Source organism: Plasmopara halstedii, assembly GCF_900000015.1.
Source record: "Plasmopara halstedii genome assembly, contig: Scaffold_1211, whole genome shotgun sequence".
NCBI classification, from domain to species: Eukaryota; Oomycota; class Peronosporomycetes; order Peronosporales; family Peronosporaceae; genus Plasmopara; species Plasmopara halstedii.
The window spans coordinates 647,078-668,228 of NW_020188126.1; the positions used below are offsets into that span (position 1 = coordinate 647,078).

Genomic DNA, 21,151 nt, shown 5'->3' on the forward strand with positions numbered 1-21,151 from the left:
TGTATGAAGGGTTCGCACGGCAATTTTCGGCGAGAGTTGAAGTCAAAACGGGGGCAAAATGTGAACCCGAAACACTACAAGACCTCCGATTGGCCAAAATTCGGCTAAACCGAAAAAAAACTATACAGTACAGTATGACAGATTATTTAGCCAAGCAAATTGATAAGTCTCCTGTCTATAATAACATATATAGACGTCCTTTAACTGATTTGACCTTCCTCCGACAGAGCCGCAGCAAGTCACGTTTCAGGTATCAAAGCTAGGTGTTCGCGCGTGAGAATGCGCACATACGTGCATTACCTCAACAAGAAAGGCACTCCAATGTGGGACGATTTTAAACCAACAGATGTCATACATGCAAACTGCCTAAAAATACATATCAGATTATTGTCTGTCAGTTAAAGGCGGCGTGAAGTGGTTGCTTATCTTCAGAAAATTAACCTTTTGTCATTGTGAAGGCGCCAGATTCTCTACCAGAGACAGTAGTGGTTACCCTCCTAAAAGTGAGTCTTCGAGCCGGTGCGGATCGCACCTAGAACCTACGCGTCCATTAGCCTTTTAAAAAGTTGTGAGAGTCGAATTCAATGCGATGTCAATCTGGGCAGCGAGGCCAGGATGAAAAGCAAGAGTAATAACCTTACGAATGAACAAGAGGGGATGGAACTCGGCCATGCTGAAACGAAGGAGAGCAATGTTCTAGCTACGTGGAGCTTAGACATGTTTGCGGTACCTGTGATCCTTGCGAATCGGGTGGGAGGTACGAAGGGTCAAGATTCTACGCAAGGGCCATTGACGAACGTCATTATGAATTTTTAACTCCAAGTGAATCTCGGGGATATATTCAAAAATGGGTTCTGTTGTACCTCATACAGGCCTTCATAAATGGAATACAGCTCAAAGAGAAGCGGTTCTATGTTAGAGAGATGAAGCTCGCAGACTTCAGGATCGTTAATTGGTATTCTGTATGTTCATGCTTTGTGCAGTCAAAAATAATTCTTGTAAATCTAGGGACGTCAGGCAATTACGTTTTACGAGCGACTGTCGAAACGTGGTCAGTACATGATTGCATCAAAGATGACAAATACGGATACGAGGTCTAGACGGGATACTCGTAAAATTGGCAAAGGTTCTGCTGAATCTTTAAGCATAGTTGAAGGGCTCTGACAGCATGAAACGCTGTCTAGTCCTAGACCTTGAATCAATTTTCAATATTTTTGGTATTGCGGGCTGGAACGCCACGATTGATTGTTCGACTGGAAGCCAAAATCGCCAGATGTTAAAATCGCTAGATGCCACGCTCTTCATATCCTGATATAGGTTTGTGGAGTCTTGAGCCCACATCTACCAGATAAAAGAAGCACTTTTGACGCATGTAAGAAGCTGCAATTCTTCCTTGTAGAACATTAGATCATCCGATTTGTTTTTAATGATATTGCTAGCTTCCTCGAACAAGATCGTGCGGTTAGGCGCGACAGTAGGCTGGTCCCAGCATGGAAGGAAATAAGCCATTTCATATCGCGGTCACCAGAATGTATCTTGGTTTAACAATAGAAACGTAATCCCCTGACTTTATTTCTGTTGGGACCGTTGAGAACAGCTATTGGGCCCCGCCATCTACCGTGCCGCAGTCGATGGAACTGAAGTGAGACTATAAGACACATGTAGAAGGACCCGGTCCTGATATAAACACGATAATATTATCTTTATTACAATGTGACGGCAGCACTACCATGTAAAGTTCCCACTGCACAAAGCTTTTAAATCTCCCCAGGCAACTATTAAGCAAAATAAGTGTATAGTAAATAGATTGACCAAAATAATATTAGAAGCTGTATGTGTTTTTAATTGTCATCGGCAGAAGCTCTTATTGAGCTGAAGGAAATACTACCCACGGCGGAAGGTCGTATAAAGTTGGAGAAATTATATAACGGGCAACACTTACCTTTTTATGGTGTCTCCACATGCATATGTGACATCTTCCGCTAAGTCATTAACACTCTATGTGATACACAATGCTAATTTCTACTGGGCATTTGTACTCATGACGACGCCGACGTGTCTGTTACTTCTGATGTGTTTGGCGTAACCCAGTCAACTCTGCTAGAAGCTTTCCACGTTTTTTCAATCTTGATGTCTTCATTATACAGCTTCGTACACTCTAATATCGTATTGAAGTTCTAACTGAGGCTCAACTTCAATACTTCCGTGATTGTGTGAATCACTTTTATAGAAGCCCAAGATCTAATTGCTACAACCTCTGGCAGCCCTTGGGGTGTTTTGCATGTGACTTAAAAAACAATCGCTAGTCTTAATTTGATTGCAAGTTCTTCTTCGAGACCCTCAGTCATTTTACTTTACTCCAACTAAAATTTTCCTTTTCCTCACGCCGAGAGTCGCTTTCTCGGTGCACAACGTGTTTGTTGTGTTTACGGGACTGTTGTGAGCAGCACCTGATAGCAATTTAGGCAGTTTTTCCGACCAAAGTCAGTATTAGTCTGACGATCATTAAGCACATCGAGCATTGCTGTCCAAGCCATACTCATGTCCTTGTCAGAGCTGCAGGGAGGAAGTTGGAGTACCGCTTGGCTCATCGGTATCGCAAAGTGACGTACCGACGAGCAAGACGATTTCTATTCTGGCTTCACAGATTGGATGTCATTCCAGCGGACGCGAGGGGTCATATAGGAAGCTGATGTTGTCAGCGTAATGTCGTCGCTCTCTTTATATGTTCAAAAAAACGCGACCGTCGGTTTTATGCTGCACGTGATTATGGAATCGTCAACGCAGGTTCCAAACCCTGTTTATTCTTTCAATACTATTCCTCTTAAGCCAAGCGTGACTTCGAAAAGTGGTGGACACAACAGTTGGTCAAACAAGATGCAGCTCTCACTACAAGTCAGCTGCGAGGCTCTTTGCAGAAAGTGCTGCTCGCGGTGTCTAACTTTGCGGGTCTTGCGAAACGTGTGGCTAATGGTTAGCGTTTTGCCGGTCTAAACTGCTTTCCCAGCAACAAATGCTTCAAAGAAAAGCTAAAGAAGGCGTTTGAACCGCTACAATTCAAGTTTTATATCCGTGTCAAGATGTTGATGATTCGCTAAGAACGTTGCGACCTCCACTCGTATGCACATCGTACGAGCCATAAATCGTGCTATACAGGTTTAGATTCAAGGAAACCAAATTCAATAGCTTTGTACCAAGATAAATGCGTTAGTCGGTTGCTGTATGCGATTGTTCAGGGTTCATAAAAGTTCTGTACAATTTGATGCTCGGACTGTGCGCCCTCGCAACGATGAAAAATGTTTCGTTGTGGAAGCCGGGTCATATTGCTCGGAACTGCAGAGTGTCGGTTGCCGGGTCGGCAACGGACACTCTGATGATGGTTATCCCTCTTTGCGGTGTTTAACTTTGTTGTACACTACAAGTTAGGTATGACGAACATCTCTGCTGATGCGTTGTTTAGATGTCAGAACTATGATCCAAACTCAAAGGGCGAAAACATGTACAAGTTATGTCAGCAATCCGAAGGTGTTCAGACGATAAACGTGCAAGCTACGACTACAGTGCGGGAAGAAATTGTCGCGGGGTACAAGTCTGAAAACACATGGCATTATTTGTTGAAGTACAAAAGAACCCTCTCGACGAATCACTGCAAGGCTTTCCGTCTCGCACAAGATCCCATGTTCATCGTATTGGACACAATGAAATGTTGTTCATGCGGCTGATCACGCGGATACAGCAAGGACAATTGTCCTGATCACGAAGATTTGCGTCATCGTCTCTTATATTAGTAAGATGACAGTCCTTCGGGTGGCCATATCAGACGTGTTGGAATATTTCTGAGTACTACTATTGGCCACACATGTTTAAATGGTGAGTAAGCTTGTAGGGAACTCTGAGATTTACCAGAGAGTGAGCCCATCTGGTTCCACATAGGTCCCACTTCGGTCGATAGCACAGCTGACAGCTGAAAGTCTGTGAGTATGGACAAATTTTCGGCTTCCGCGTTACACACATAGATGCAGTTGCATCCTTGTGTTAGTGAAGCGATTCAGTAGATTAGTTCATCTTGCGCCTGTTTCAAATAAAGGTATCTAATCGAAAGCTGCCAGGGTCTCTATAAACGTTGTTTTCCGTCTGCATGGACTTCCTGTTTGGATCATTTCTGATCCAAACAGGAAGTTTGCCGCGCACTATTTGTTTATTGGATACCACGTTGTTCATGTCAACAGCGGTACACTTTGAATCAGACGTTCAAGCAGAACGTGTAAATCAAGTTTTAAAATTTGCTGGTACGCTTTCAATGAGTGAAGTGAGTTTCTCGCGGAGTCGCATTAAACAACCCCACGCATGTCTACATAGTTTATTCGCCATTATACGTAAATTATGGAATCCATCCAAGACTACTTGCTTTCATAATGGGCGAAGTCTGTATCTTGAGTGATGAAGGGACTGTGACTACAGGGTCACAGTCAAACTCGAATGCTGTGACATGGTTAACAGAAACTTTGACTCAATGAGACCTTCAGACGACATGGCAAGTTGTGAGAAAACGCAAGTCAAATACCTTGTTGTAAGGCGACAAGGTTGTGAGATTTGATGGAGACGTAGTTGTGGCGGTTCATGATCTGTTACAAAGGCAAACTGATAAGAGCGGAAGGGAGAACAAGAAAGTAAATGAGTTTTACAATCTTGTACTACTTTACAGAACAAATCTGCCGGAACATGCAGTGTCCAACTTGAGAAGCAGAAAGCTTTGCCAAGGGCCACCGGACCGTTCAAGGTCTTAACTGCAATGATAATGCTTATACTCTAGCCATCCCGACGCGCATGCGCCCGCCCTCGTCTTACATTGAATAGGTAAACTAAAGACGTATCTTCGGAGTGGATCTACCGATCCTACTATACATTTGGTAGAAGGTGCAGCTGGTCATGAAGGTTTTCCCAAATGACTGCAAAGAGCAACCAACTCTTCACTCATCGTCCACTCGATTCAAGAGCGTCCAAGGACATCAAACGGTTGCTTCTATGCTGAATCCAATGTTCGAAGGCGAAAATGGTACTTGCCCTTCCGGAATGGATCGTGTCGAGCATGAATCTTTTGTAACCGAAGTGCAAAAGCATTACGCAAAATCGTCAATTATAATGTCAAATTTCGAGTTCTGCTCTGCAATCAGGTTTATAGACTCTTGCTAATATCTTCAAGCGTCGATCAAAACTGATGCAATGCCTCAATTTGCTTGCAACAAGCTCTCTTCTACTTTCAAAGTGGCCAATTATTTTTGCGTTCTGCTCCACCACGTCTGGTTGATCATCACGGAGCGTGTCATCAGATTGTCAAGTCTATATGTGGTCACGAGGACTGGCCTACTCGTCGACAGAGGAAGAAGCAATTGAACATTAAACGCTGCTATAAATTACGGCGGCTTAGCTTTCCGCCGGACGCTGAAACATGTAAAACTCAAAGATTTCCAGTCTGAGGTTGCTGACGTGATTCGCAAATAAAAAATAACTTGTATTGCTGCGATACGACAAGAACGACTAGAACAAAATTTGTTGCGAGTGTTCTAGAACGTGTATTTTAGGCTCCCTGAGATACATTCGACAAGATGATTAATCTCGAGTCGAACAAAAGTATCCCACGACTCGAGCTTTGCTATCACGATCGGCCGAGATCGTCGTGCCGAGCATCTCGTGCCAAAGTAAACAACACCTCGTAGAACCGAATTCACACACGCTTCTTAGGAGTGTCAAATACAAGCTAGGAGTCTTCAGTTATCACTTCTGCTTCGGCCGTTTTGCTTTTTTTACCGCTCGGTCGTTTCGCTTCGTTGTTGAATAAAAACAAAATACTTCGGCAGGTCTGATACAGTGTGCAAGGTACGCTTTTAAGAATGAAGGGGATGATGATATGGGCCATAACCAGCCATTTCGTGTTGGTGGATTTATGAGATGAACATCGCTATCGACGTCATTGTGACGACAAATGACAAAGGGTAACAGTAACACAGATTCAATATGCACGTGAAAAAACATTATTCGATGATGTCGCAAATGTCATCTGGACTGACTGGCGCGGAATGGTTGGTTTATTAACTACAGAGATGGCGAGACAGACGGGTCTTTTTTATTGGAAATAAGTGGATCGCGCCATTCACTTTACGGGAAACTTCTGGCGACGACTACAAGTTTCTCACGTTTTTTCTGAGTTCAACCTAAGTATAACCATGATTCAAGGTATCAGGTATAAGTATAACCAAGTTATTATATGTCAGGCTCATAGGTTTATTTTCGCATGACATAAAATTTCAAGGAACTCGAGTATTTTAACCACGTAGCTTAAGAAATCATATTTGTTACTACTGCTTTCCTATCAAGTCTTTCTCTCATTCGAAATAGTGAGCGCCGTGTTCGGGCTATCTTGAATAGCCTCTCACAGAATTGTAAATTGTTGCTCTGTCTACGAGACCTCTGTATATTATTGGCTCACAGGATCAAAAAGAAATATGGATCTAATGATCCCAGCTAACGCCGAAAGGTTTTGCAGTCGCATTGAGATGTTATCTTGAATCTCAATGCGACTGCAAAACCTTTCGCGGTGCGCTTGCGGTTGGCGGTGCCAAAGAAGCGCGAGTTTTTTTCAGATCAATTATGAAAATTTGTTGAAACCTATACAATTTATTTAGCCGAAACTCAACGATTGACAACAGTTTGCGCCAGTATTGCAGTCTCTTCACGCAAGTACTGCAGAAAAAATTGTCCTTAACCCGTTTGTCGTGTTTCGTCTGACATCTGATTGTGGATGACAAGCGGGTAGGAGTGCCAAGAACCTTGAACAGAGTTAGTCGACGCTTTGCTGTACAGACCATATCTCTATCTGACACTATGTTGTCGAAAAAATATGTTGTCGGAATTGGCTATATCCACATTAAAAAAACACAATACTGGCTTTACCGAATGCGTTTCTTGGAAAGCCGGACATAAAGTATAATCTAATAATGGCTAATAAAGGCCTACACACTGCCGAGTACGGTAGCTAGTTGATAGTACTGGCACATGCGACGATTTAGCCCGCTGAAACATTTCACATGAGTAAGCATATGTGTTCACCCACGAATATATGTTGTGTAACCTTTACATAGCACCCACATAGAAGATTGTTTCTCTTTTCCGAAGTAGCCACGTAACAAAGCCTTACTAACAGTTTTTTCTGGTGGAGATCTACATCTAAACGCATCATTGCACTACGAGCGTCATGCTGTGATGCAGCAGCTCTTGAGATAAGGAAGACCGGTGCAGGCGTTCAGACCCGCGCTTCGATAGAGCGACATCTCGATTCCCGAAATTCAAGATTTTTGAGAGTTTAGGCAAATCAAAACATCTTGTGTCCGACCCGAAAAGCAGTACGTATCGCCTCATCAATAGAGGACGGTACCATGGTGGCATTTCATAGACGAGGCATTGCAAGAGCGCATTTGCCATCAAAACTAACCAGTCTGTGTTATCTTTTGTTTCAAGAGTACGAACAGCAAAAATAGTCATCATGCCTATTTCGGTGAGAGCTGTCGCGGTGTGTGCTACGTCGAATAATCTCTAAAAATCGCAAACGGCTTAGAGCCAACCAAGTCCATTCTGAACATGACGAGGTCGTACTTTATTGAAAGTAGCTATTTTTTTGTGGAAAGGAGAGCGTTTTTGTAGTCTTAATGCCAGCGAGACCCAAACACGATCACGAGCTCGCTATTTGCTTGTAGCAAAAAAAACTCCTTCTGCAAATGCTGAAGCTTCAACGATGACGTAGCCTGGTCTTTCTGGATATGAATAAGACAGAATCAAGGCACAAATGCCGCTCTCTATTACAGTATCAAAACCCGCCTCTTATGCACCATTTGCCTTTTTCATACGGAGTATCGGTTTGGCCATTTTGGCATATCTTGAATTGGACTTGTGCAAGTAGCTGACCAGGTCAACCCACTTTTGATCAGAGGCACTAGCTAATTCAAAATTGCCTTTATCTTCATGTGCACTACCCACTCTGCTTAATGATGAATTGACCAGGAAATTTTTCTGGAGGCCGAAGAACATTTGTTGGTATCGGCGAATTGCGAATCTAAGCAAATACACTCATACGCTACTTGCGATAATCTAATTTCTTTTACACACCCAACTTCCCATGCTCTGTCAAAAAGGGTTGTGCGTAGCTGCGATGTGACCTAAATAGCTATGAAGAGGCAATTAACCGTCCCTAGTGTAGAAGACAGTCCTACCGTCGTTAGATGTCCATTCCAGAATATCTCACACAGCGAGATAATCTCGATGAGAGGAGCATCTCTGCCTCTCACAAGCAGTTCATAGTATCCTTCTATTAGGTTGAGAATGCTAAATACAGCGCAACAAAGCATGCTGTTTCCTTCGCACCTTTTATTTGAATCGGCATTTGCGGGGTGATCTTGCAGCAATACAATCTGCATGCACAATTTGCCACTAGCAATTAGCTGGCTGACGTAAAAGCTTGGCACAACTATGGAGTTTTTTTCCCTCTCACCGAACCCTCTTTATACTTTGCACGAAAGGAAGAGTCGATGATGTCATACTGTACCTTGATAGAGCTATTAACATACGACACATTTATCGGTTTAGGTAAACACGTTGATTCTATGATAGGGAGGACAAAAGCGAGGTGGATCTCTAGTAGCCACACTGTTGTAATCATTCAAAAAGGACAAAATTGATCCGAAAGATACTTTTGAGTAGCTGTCTGAATTTTTGCACGCAGTGATCTGCGAGTGTTCTCTATGATAGATAAGTCCATACAGATGACGAGCTCAGCTTTTTCTACGTTACCAGCCAAACTATTTGGGTGACCTCATCGTCTTTCGAATTCTTACACAAATACAGGCCGAACCATTCTTCCAGCTCTATATGAGCTTTTGCCGATGGTAGCTGGAGAGACTCACAGCTTCTATGATTACCCCAGTCACTAAAGGATACAGGAAGGACAGACGTAGAAGTGATGTGCGTTTGTGTGTGCAAATGCAGAAGTGAGTGTATTTATGTTAGGCGCTAGCACGCAATTGTGTGGGCCCACGCGCAACTACCTTGCGAGCCACACAATATACTAAAACTAAGTTTAAAGCTACCAACCCATCCTAAGGTATGTGGTACACTCTTACTCGTTTGCGCGAAACCAAAATAAGTACACACTCTAATACGCAGACACATGCAGTCTTAACCATATAGGCTGATCGCGTACTAACCATCCATAGTGGGAATTGAGCTTACAACCTTTGCGGTTAAACCTCATGATGCCAGACTACTTGAGCCAGTTTTTATAACTTATAAGTGAGCGCAAGCATTGAGAAGTGCAGCATAACTGACAGCCACTTGATCAACAAGTGACCAATTATATCTTCACCTGCCCGTATATAGTTGTTACTTCGTACAGTGGGAACATCACACGGTAGCACTGACTCTACAGTACCGTCACATCATGATTAAGACAAAACATATGTTTATATGAGAACCTGGTTCTTCTACACGCAACGTAGAATTAGCTTTCAGCTTCAGCAACTGTAGAACGGAGGTTGCGGCACTCCATCGCATCCACATTCCACCGACCTTGGCGCAGGACACAACAGCTCATAGCTATTCATGACAATCGCACCGGAAATATTTTTCAAGGGCCACGGTTAATATTACGGGGTTACACGTACCCTGGTAAGAAAGGGTGGGTCACACAAGATCGTGTGACCGTACAAAGGTGTGGATTACACTAGTCGGTATAATCACACAATGGTGTGGCTACAGCATGACAAGAAGCCACTACGTGGCGGGACTGCCATGAGTCATGCATATTAATTTGGATTTTACTTTTCAATCAAAAAAACCAAAGTTTGAGATATAGGCGGCTCTACCGCAAATATAATCGATAGATACATTTTTGATTCTGAACAGAAGAGTGCATTTGCCTTGGATTAAGGTTTTGGGTACTACCACGTTGTGATCCGCTACACTTGTACTGATTCTATTATAGGACAAAAGGTCGGTGACCTTAGTAAGCTTCCTCGAAGCAACGAGCAACGGCAGCCTCGCCGCACTTGTCAGCACTCGTAGTCAATTTACGCCTGAGTCGTTAATTTTGATCCTCTGTGACGGGAAAGCAATTCTCCTATTTACCCCAGGGCATGCAGGACGGGCTTTATAAGCTATGGCGTGCAACACCTTGCATCACAAGGACCGAAGCGATCAGCGCGCGCCTGGAGGTATTTTCAAAGTATGAGAATAATCTGCAAGAGCACAAAAAGAAGAACATATCGGCGTCGACTGCGTCCACGACGCCACCGTCGACGACGAATGACTCCTCCTGACCCAAACCGCTTATAGTGAGCATTAGGACACTCCTGGGTACGAATTAAGAGAATCTGTTGCTCTGGGTGGGAGAGGCCGAAATAGCTATGACATCCGCCATGCTCCAGAACGCGCAACAGCGCGTGGCGCTATCTGTCTAAGCTCGAGGGCCGAGAGCGAGAATAGGCACTGACGTGTGGTACTTCGGGTGAAGCGGCGTTTCCCCTCTGGACGGAGCTGAAGCTGCAGCTTTTGCGAGTGTTTTCGCCGCCTAACCAAGCATATCGCGTGCGATCGCGTTTGATTGCCGCCCGACAGGGCAAGAATGAGTTGGTGGACTTTGTCCAAGGCTTGCATACTCTCATTGCACAGGTTGTAGCTGATTCTCTTCCCGAGGCGGTCACGGTGGCCGTCTTTATGGAGGTCTCACATTGGCGTGGCCAAAATAAAAATCTTCCGCGTGCATTCGTCCTCTTTGCAGAAGCGGTAAGTGCGGCATTGAATGCCGACTTCAACTCTAAGTCGACACGACTTGATTGGATTGCACACCCTCAGAGCTCGTCAAGCGGACCTGAGCAAATGGATATCAGCTATGTTGAGAAAGAAGAGAGAGAGCTCCGATCTGTCGGCAGCTTTTAAACACCCGACGATTTTTGTCTATAGAGACACCTGTCACCTCTGGACTGGTTGTCCCCTATGCAAGGCGCGTAAAATTTCGTCGAACCGACATCTCGCTTCTAGTAAGTCTGGTTAGTCGCGGGAAAACAACAACATCCACTTCATCCCCTCAGCACTGCTCACGTTTATAAGCAGTGGGTGCATGCCAAGAGTGGCACAGTCGGATGAGGTCCGAGGCATCGTAGGCAAGAATTTCTGATGTGCGTGGGGTGGAACGGTATCCGCTGGACGAAGACTGCTGAAATAACAGCTCAACGCTGGATGTTGTTAATATAATCAAAGATCCGATGGAGCAGGGAGTGGGAACACGCACTCAACGTCGTCCAGTGTTCCCACTCCCTGTGTCGACCCTGACGCAGGGTGTGTCTACCGTAGACGATACCGCATAGTTATACGCCCTTGTTAAGGTATGACGGGGGGGGCGGCGACGTCCCCTCTCTAAGAATTTCCGTGGTGGATGCTCTTCTTGTGCTCGACGAGATGTCTTCGAAGAGCTTGGCGGTGCCTTGAAGGCAAGCGATTTGTCGAGGTGGTCATTTTATGATCGAAGGAGGAGTTTTACTCGTCGTAACTTCTGAATGAAGCTTTCCTGGATGACACCAAGAGGTGCTGAACGGACAAAGTGGATCTTTGATCCTTAAGAATTCCTAGGTTGCATACTACTATTTGGTGAAGTAATCTCAGGACGTCGTCTCCAAAGAACCGCCGTCGGTCCTACCACCGGGCCGAGGTGTGCGTCATGATATCAACCGGATTCCAGGAACCGATTACTGCGTAACACGCCAATGGCCGCTGCTTAAGGAGCATTGTGACATCTTTGACGCCTTTTTCCGTGCGAAGCACGACGCACGAATTGTGCGTGAGAGCAAGTCTCCCCATTCGATACCCACTTTTTGTGTCCGGAAGCCGAAAGGCGCTTCATTAGAAAGCGTGGCCTTCGAGTGGATCCCGCTAAGATCAAGGCCATTGTGGACTGGCCGATTCAAGAGAACCAAAAAAGCTTGAGCATATGGCTTGGCCTCGCCAACTACTTGCTCAAGATAGCGCAAATATGCGGAAATGATACGGCTTTTGTCGAATCTCCTTGAAAAGGTTGGGAAATGGTGTTGAAACACCACATCGGGAGAATTTTGACAGGGTCACAGACAGCCTTCATAATGCACTAATACTGGCGTTGCCAGACCCCGAGAGTCCTTTTAGTGTCGTCTGTGACGCTTCGGGCTTTGTCATTGGCTGCAAGCAGAAGACGAGGGGGGGATCGGGTGGTCGTGTTCGGATCTCGCCAGCTCATGGCTTCAGAGATGAACAACCCAGTCCATGACAAGGAAGTTTTTGCGATAAAGTATGCGCTTGTCAAGTTCAGGATGCTCCTGCTTGGCTCAAAAACCGTTTGTGATCTATACAGATCATGCGTCATTACGCCTTGCAACTCAGTCGCCTCACCTCTTGCAGAAGATGGCCAGGTGGCTCTCATTCTTTTTTTGCAGAATATAACTTCGAGGTGAAGTATAAGCCAGGAAAGAAGAATGCTTTAGCTGATGCTTTGTCACGCGGACCTGATTAAAGCTTGCTCAAGCTCGTTGTCAGTGATGGATTTGATCCGCACCGCATACGCGGGTGATTGTATGTGTGTAGCGCTGCTACAGGCTCTCGGGAGCAAGGGGTTTTGAAACTCGGACAAGAAATTGTCGGCGTGTTTGCGCACACGGTTACACCGATATTCGTTGAATAAGGGGGTTGCTGTATTATACGAAGGATACGCCACGAATTGTGGTTCCTCACAATGAGGATTTGAAATTCTGTATTCGCTATAAGGCCCACGACACCCCACACAGTGGTCATCCCGGTCGTGAGAAGACCTACCGCTCCGTGAGAATCCATTATTGGCGGCCCAAGCTATACAAATGGACGAGCCCTTATATGCGCACGCGTAAGACGTGTCAAGGGGTGGAACGATCTCCGAATACGGCAGCGCTGCTGGACAGTTCATTGGTACCCTCCGGGTGCTAGCAGTCCATGAGTATGAACTTCGTGTTTAGCTTGCCGAAGGACTCGGCGGGCATCACGGGTGTGGTGGTTTTTGTGGGCCGTTTGAGCAAGACGGCTTATCTTGCGGTAGTGCCAAACACCATCGACGGTGTTGGTACAGCGACGCTGTTTGTGGATTTGCTATGCTACTAATTGTCTCTTTTCCTTCACTTGCTAGCGTGTCTTTCGACAACATACACCCCTGGAGTCAATTGTCACCGACAGAGACCCAAGATTTACTGGGAAATTTTCGTCGACAATCTTCAGGGTGCTGGGCACCAAGTTGACTATATCAACAGCGGACCATCTGCAGATCGATAGTCGAACAGAGCACGTGAATCGCGTCATTGCAGATGTCCTTCGCGGCGACTGCGCTGAGACCCAGAAGCGCTGGAGCGCCATATAGAGTTGTCTTTGCACAATACGGTGCATGCGTCTACCGGCTACACGCCGTTCTACGTGAACGGGCTGTAATCCTCGCGTCCCGCTGAGGCCCCATCCCATGAGTCAGGGCTTGATGCGGGAGGAATAGCCGAGCGACTAGCTGATTTCAGCCAACTCACCGTGCGTAGAGAAGTCGGAGACTTCCTGTCGACTAGACTGAGTGTCTTAAGATACGTTCGGGATGCGATGGCTGCAAGCTAAGACATGCAGAAAAAATATGCAGATAAAAAGAGAAGATACAAAGTGGAGAGCTTTAAGGTCGGAGACCTGGTTTTATTGAAAAATTCCTTTCTACACATGTATCATCTGGTATCTTCCGGACGAAGCTTCGTCCACGGTTTATCGGACCGTTTAAGGTTGTGACCAAGCGGAGCCTAGCGTATACGCTGAACCTTCGATAACGGATGCGCACCCACCCAGTGTTTAACGTGGGCTTGCTCAAGTCAAACCGGGATCCGGCAGAAGTGAACGCGGAAGCGTTGGCGCCGGAGCGGATCCCACGAGCCCTCATCCACCTACTGCAACTAAGCTCTGGGGGAGTTTCGCTATACTACAAAACTCAATAGAATTAGACTTTGTGTTCTATACTCCCTATTTCTACATTGAAACAAGAGCTGTACAACACTGAAGCAACAACTTCGGGCTAGCGCTTACATTAAGTGCACTTTCGCAAGCTCGCAGAAGTTGCTTTAAGGACAACGAAAGTTCAGTAAACAGCACCGATCAACACAGAATCAAGCGTTTACGACTACATATAGCGGGTGGGTACATCGAATATCGAAAGGGACTTGATTGTTTTGAATGGATTGGTTCATTACAAGCATTAACTTTGACAATGATCATGCCTTCGACTCGGCCTATATCGTCGCTACAACCACGACTATAATAACGACGTCATGCAACTAAACCTCAAGACCTTTCGGATGAATATATGGTAATGCGAAGTCAAACTGACTTGATTACGTTTGTTTCTATATTGTCATATATTGTGGTAGATTCAGCGTGGAGCGCCGAAAGAACTACTGGACCCAGATCCAGACCGAGATAGTGGGACTACCTTACATCTTTCCGGGGTTTTGGTTACGGAAAACTACAGAACATTACCACCGCACTTTGGATCTAGCTCGTGGACCACAGTTCATACCAAGCACTTAACACCGATACACTTAATTGCGCGCACATCGACATCAAGGTCCCAATGTGTACCTTATCCACTCATAGGACACTTTTCAGCGCCCAGTAGTGAATTTGCTTACAGAAGTCAAACTCGCAAAATTGAGCTTCAAATTGGTTCGTCTTTCACTTTTCCTCCACGAAGAGTCCCTTATGGTTCGACACAGCAATTCTCCTCAATCTTAAAAAAGCATCCCCGTGCCGTCCGACCAAGTCAACTCTTTGCACCATACCAATATATCGCTCTCTGCACACTCGGATTGATGGCTTTAACCCACCACCGGGGCAATTTGCTACTGCTCACTGATATGGCCGCCCACATGCCATGTAATTAACTTGTGTCTGCAGAAGTGTTTGATGCGTTCTAAGCTGATGTGAGGGTCAGTCGAGATGCGAAAAGCGGACATATGTTGAGGCCGCAAGGGGCGATGGAGCTCATCTAATCTGACTTTAAAGAGAGTGACCTCTTGGTTTCTGCACAGTGCCTAACAATCTGCTAATAATATATTAAAGGAGGTACCAGTCATTCACGCTCTGTATACCACCTTTGCTGTCGAGTGAGAAGTATAACGAGAAAAGTTACGTGGTAGAGCCCGCCAATAGACCTCTCTCCGGAAATATCGAGTCCCGGTAGACACAAAGCGGACCTTAGCTGACTTGTCCCGGTCATACCTCGAAGTCCACGTTGTATCTGGGTGAGAGCATGTCGAATCTTCTTCATATCCTAAGAAATCAAATTTCTAATTCCAAGAAGTCTAAAATGCTTCACAACGTTAAGCAATGTGTAGATTCCAGACTGTGATACGCTATGATCCGAAGTCTGGCCTGTCGGGGAGACCTTGCACAGCGGAATGAGTAGAAATAAAGGATGCACGGTATCACCCCAGTTTCTTTGGTCGATACTTGGTAGGGCATTGTTCAGCTGTGCTAACGATATGAAGCGTCTGGCACAGTCATAAAACAGTGATAATATATAAATTGCGGATTGGCTACATATTGTTGAAAGTTTCAAGTTAAGCGCAGAAGGCAACAGCGATTGTGAGTCGTGATCCACAGGGTACACATTTCGAGATCGTTGAGAACGATCGTATGTCGTAAAGTGAGACAGATTGATAATCTTAAAGCTGCATATTCTAGAACACATTGTGAATACTGGCGACTATGAGTCGTATTTGATAAGAAAGTTGTCCCGCGTTGTGAAGAACGATTCATATATTTGACGGTAGCTGTACCGCATTACACACTTACTGTGCAAAAGCGCAAAAGGGCCAAACTTCGCTAGTTTGCGATATATAATGGGGTTAAAGTGGCTAGTAGTACACAAGTTTGCTATGAATTTTAAAATGGGTCTTGCTTCCGCGCCTGGTTGTTGCCCTTAACATATTTTTTAGATGGTTATTTGCAGCTCATAAAGACACGGCAACGGATGCGAGAGACATGTGAGTGCCAATCACCTTTTGTTGTGCTAGCTTCAATGTCGATGTATTTGACTGCAGAGAGGTAGCTCCATTCATTTTGCTTTTTTCATTTTTGCACCTAAGTTCTTTGCCTGTTAGAAGACGTCAGTACGTGAGTCGAACGCATTGTAAGCATGGATGTCTTCTTGACATAAAACAATCGAATGGCGTTATATACTTCAAATCTACTTTACACTTAAAAGCTAATTTTTATATACAGAAGTTGGGAAATGATAGGAGATCATATGCCATGTACGACGTGATATGATGTTCAAATTAATCAAATAATATCACTTTAAAGCATTGTGTCAGCATCCCTGTTTGTAGCAGTATTCGGTGTTGACGACTTACAACGACGCCTCAGAATTCATGAAGTATTACTCATTATGTAATACGATGTGCTGAAATGATTTCGTTAACTTGTGATAATAATCGCAATTTGTACTGAATTCGATTTCTAACCTCCCAAGTATGTGAACAATCCGTTTGTCACTATCCAACTTTAGCAGTTATGAGCACTCAGTACTTAAGAGATTCTTTTTTCACGTCCATTGAGCAAATCCTTTGAGCATTCAATGACGCGCACTTCACGAGTGGAAAGCCTATGCTGTGCAAAGTGCTGTGAAAGAAATTCTTCCCTTCGTTTCAAAAACGTTTAAATTCGATATGTAAGTGCCTTATTACAATTAAGCGTGAAATTCATCTCTGTGTCCCATTCATCTGAGCTCACAACGTAGATCTGCTTCGTTTCTTCAGAAAAACAGCAAATTTAGTTCAAACCTTGCATTTTCTTGGTTTATCAACGAACGTATGATCAAAAGATTATTATGATTGAAAATCATGACGCGCCTCCGTAATGTATTAACATTGCTCGATATTAAGACGGATTTGTTCTGGTAAACAACTTGTGAACACGACATTAAGACTCACGGGGCTCATTTCTTTTCGATCACTCGAACACAGTGCCAGAATTTTTTCAAACGCGATTCTAACTTTGAGTCCTAAACAATTCTCATGAGTATAGTCCTTCATGGTTAAGGGTATGGAGCACACGCGCACCTGCTTAAGTTGTACCTTATTGCGCATCTCCAGTACCTTCAAGAGTTCAGATTGATTCAAAGTTCCACTTGCTAGACATAAAGCAGGGCATTAAACTTTGCTAGCTATTAAACTGTCATTACCGCCTACCGTTTTCATCAAAAATGCGGAATGCAAGCCGCACGACAGGAGAAGAAAGTTCAGTGCCGCTTGCAACCCGAACTGCACGAGTAAAATCCGCTGTAACCAGTCACTCTTTAGGCACGGATATATCTGGTTTAAAAGCTGACTATATGCTTTACCTTCCTTGATCTCGTCAACACCAATAAGTTCCAGTGCAGCTTTTATGTCAGTCAAGTTGCTCTGCACGTTAAAATGAAAAGTAAAAAAATCATCCCACGTCACCGCTCCCTGATATTATCCGAACGTAAGAAAAATAGCCTAACAAGATCATCAGTAAAATTTGTACACGCACATCACTCTCAGTAAGCGCCTGAACGCGTTCGAGATAAGGAGGTAGCTTCTCCGGGTCAAAGCATGATATCAAAGTAAGCGCGAAATCATGAACCGACATGCTTTGCTGCTTCGTCAACTGGTCTACAGTGGCATACATGTCATATTCGAACCTCAAGATTTTCGTACGCAACAGATTTAGTGCCGCTTCAAGATCTTTGGCAGAGATTGTTTTTTTGAAACGCCCGAACAAAAATTTCGTTAGCCGTGGAAGCGAGCTCTCAGCAGAGGCTATATTTTTTTCCCTGGCTTCGTGATCATTGATAGATCGTAGCAAATTTTCGATCACAGAACAAAACTCTGCCTTGTCCACCATCCCATCACTATCCAAATCGAACATGCAAAAAGCCACCTCGAAGTGTTCTTTTGGAACTATACAGAAATGCATACAGAAAGCACTCAATTAGCTTTCCTTAACTATGAAATATTTAAAAACTCAGCTGTAGCTCACTTTGCAGCAAATGGATAAGCAGATAATATTCCTCGTACGTAATGAGTCCGTTGGCATTTCCCACAAAGTCGCAAGTGTATGACAGATCTAGACGCTGTCATAACACTTACATTAGTTCTCCACCAAGCTCGTAAGTGAGTAAATATTCCTAATTCTTTACCGGTGATCGTAGATGGAACTGCGGCAGCACAATTGAGTGCAGAAAGTCGGTGAAGGTCATCACCTTCACGCGTTTGCCATCACCAGATTCCACGTTTTCGCTCGCATACATGTCAAACCGTTGAAACAGCGAATACATGCTTTCTCGTGACTGTTTATATTCGTCCAGATGCATCTTCAATTGATCCACTTCCTCTAGCTTGGCCTGATATTTACTGCGCTGCTTAAGCAACGAGCGGCGTCCTACTCCGACTCTCGTCGATTCGAGCTGTGTCTTAGTCGACACACTCTTTTTTCCTTCCACCACTTGTGTAGCTTCTGACAGCGTCTCAGACACACAATTTCTTGGAAAAGCCAAAGCTGCAAGGGCCACCGCCGCCATCCCAAGTGCAACGTTTGATTGGCGCTCAGATGGCTGCGTGTAGAAGCATCCCGACGTCCGAGCACCTTCCAAATGATTGATAACTTTTCTGGGTGATGCAAAGTTGATTGGAGAAACCGTAGAGAGTGATGTCGCCATCTTTACGACCCTGAAAAGGTCGCGCATTGTCATGACGAATTTAATTTTGTTAACTTATTTGCGGTTATATAATCCATTTTCGTTTTTTACACTACATTGGCCAGTAACCGAATGTGTCTTCCACCGTTCAACGATCGACGTAGCGTCATGTTGCCCTACATCACCATATAATCTATTAACAGGAGTGTCGGTTATAACGATTAATGCACCAGACGTTCTGTCACTCGCTCTCGTCCGTGTCCTTGTTGACACCGACGTCGGCGGACTTGGATCGTTGCGCCTCGTTGCGGCTTAGAACTCAAAGCGGTGTCAGTACCGATAGCTCTGCAATCTCTGATGGCTTAGAAGCATTCTCCACATCCAATAGACAATGCAACAAGGTTGAGCATGACGAATCTGAAGGATTGTCGGGGTTTCTTGATTACCGTAAACTAAATGGAACTTGGCGTCCATTCCTCTTTCAGACTATTGGCCACCAATTGGTGCTCTATCGCGTTCATGTACGAATGTTCATCTTTTCTACACTGGAAAAATATCTCATTCTATTCACACGCTGGTTAGTCAACACATCAAGTGATGGTCATGTCTACAGACCTGCATTGTGCATCCTTGATTACTCTTGATGATGATGGAGCCAAAAGTGATTACTTGCTTTATCTTCATGGTGAACTTTTACTGATTAGCTGTTGTTGGTTTCAAAAGACCAAGAGGATACTAGGCTACTACGGCTTGGGATTAATGGCACGACGATCACTTTAAGAGCGGTAACGCATAGAGCAGCAGAGTATTGGGTCGATGTATGTGACGCTAAGTTTGGCAGCGCTCGACTTTTCGTGATTAGACCTTCCGCTTTATTTTCTGTAGGGCTTGCAGCGCATTCGAGATGGCAAACCTTTGCGTAGTTTGCTTGATCCTCCTGCGTGCACGGGTAAGATGGGTTGTTAAGCTTATAGATGACATTGTTTTGATAGCAACATGTATGCAGAATCTGAGGACAAATTATTCGATGAGATTGACGAAATACTTTCTCTGCGCAAGTGTTCTCCCCCATCATCCTCTCGAAGGCTATGTGGGCTCAGCATAATGGCTCGCGAGCTTGAAAATTCGAGTATAGTCATGTTGCATAAAGCCGAGGTACTTCTGCTCGTGTTCAATTGATTTCGTTCTGATTTTTATGCTTTCCATCTCGAAACTAGCTGTCGGATAGAGATGCTTCAGCTGGCTGTAAAATCTGCTAATCTCATGATATGTACGTAGTATATGCTCTGTATACAATTGATGCAACGATCTCACCCATTGCTGTAGTATTAGCTACAAATTTACAGTGTTTGACCCAATCAATCGGCGTTGGGTCTGTGCTACGGAATTGCTGCGTATCTTGCGCAAGGCTTTGACTTTCACCGTTTGCGCCAGTCAACCACAAGGCATTGGACCATTTCCCGCCTACCAATTCGATGCTGTACCTAGAGCCTTACATTCAGAAGTGGAAATATTGTATAGGCGTTTTACAATTAAAGCTTCAACAACTTCTTTACTTCCTTATGCCAAAAAAGCTTAAACATAGTAACGCTTGACCACGAGACATACATCGACGCGAGGCCTTAAAAGCCATGTAGTGTTCGCTGATGAGCGGTATGCAGCAGACGGTGAATGTTGTGGTAAAGCAGAAATACGATTTTCGTATTGCTTTAAATCTTTTGGTGTACTCGGTTGCGACGACGGTTGTACGCATGATAGGCGGACGCGATGATGGTCCGCACTTTCTCAACTCTTTGGAATCATCATTTCAAATATTTCCTTGATACATTGTAGGTATTGCTGCACAATTTATTGCAAATCCAGATTTGTATCGGAATAGCCGAGCACTTTGCGCAGAGAATTGTACTGTGCAGCGGATTGCTTCTAAATGACGGACCTCTCTGTGATTTGAGTAAACTACAGCAAGCTGGAATACAAAGAAATTGTCTGCAAAAACGGCTATACCTTATATAAGATGATAATAAAGCCATGACCTCCATTTACCTATTTTCTCTTTTTCCGAAAAGAAAGTATGTTTAACATAATCTTGTAGCCTTTCCGCCGTTTACATCTGAAAGAGTTTGGTAAAAACAGCTTCACGCGGTAGAGATTGGAGTCGAACGATCTGATGCATCGGAATATCATAATAGTAGTGAATATGGAAGCCATGTACAGCTGTTGCAAGCTTGGACATACCTGCATGCTTTTAAGCGTACATTCAACGTCACGCAAATTGTAATTTTCTATTGACCAACTGTGATTATCACTATGACTTCTCAATTTGCCGGCTACTACGCAAGTCAAATCCCTAGAAGTACTCCCCAACCC

The 21,151-nt window shown here is 44.5% G+C and overlaps 3 protein-coding genes across 3 annotated transcripts; 1 reads left to right on the forward strand and 2 right to left on the reverse strand.

Moving 5' to 3' along the window:
* Positions 1-5,725: 5,725 nt before the first annotated feature.
* Positions 5,726-6,033, reverse strand: PHALS_00819 (uncharacterized protein; the record flags this gene model as incomplete). The annotated part of the gene is made up of 2 exons (XM_024730559.1): positions 5,726-5,758; positions 5,809-6,033. 2 exons carry the CDS (start codon positions 6,031-6,033, stop codon positions 5,726-5,728), a joined length of 258 nt encoding a protein of 85 aa, XP_024580824.1.
* Positions 6,034-17,059: 11,026 nt separating this feature from the next.
* PHALS_00820 (calciumbinding atopy-related autoantigen) lies at positions 17,060-18,805 on the reverse strand (the record flags this gene model as incomplete). The annotated part of the gene is made up of 7 exons (XM_024730560.1): positions 17,060-17,125; positions 17,184-17,254; positions 17,313-17,402; positions 17,465-17,573; positions 17,638-18,047; positions 18,127-18,220; positions 18,287-18,805. 7 exons carry the CDS (start codon positions 18,803-18,805, stop codon positions 17,060-17,062), a joined length of 1,359 nt encoding a protein of 452 aa, XP_024580825.1.
* Positions 18,806-19,008: 203 nt separating this feature from the next.
* Positions 19,009-20,043, forward strand: PHALS_00821 (uncharacterized protein; the record flags this gene model as incomplete). The annotated part of the gene is made up of 7 exons (XM_024730561.1): positions 19,009-19,185; positions 19,270-19,305; positions 19,367-19,445; positions 19,508-19,602; positions 19,670-19,733; positions 19,791-19,939; positions 20,002-20,043. 7 exons carry the CDS (start codon positions 19,009-19,011, stop codon positions 20,041-20,043), a joined length of 642 nt encoding a protein of 213 aa, XP_024580826.1.
* Positions 20,044-21,151: the final 1,108 nt, after the last annotated feature.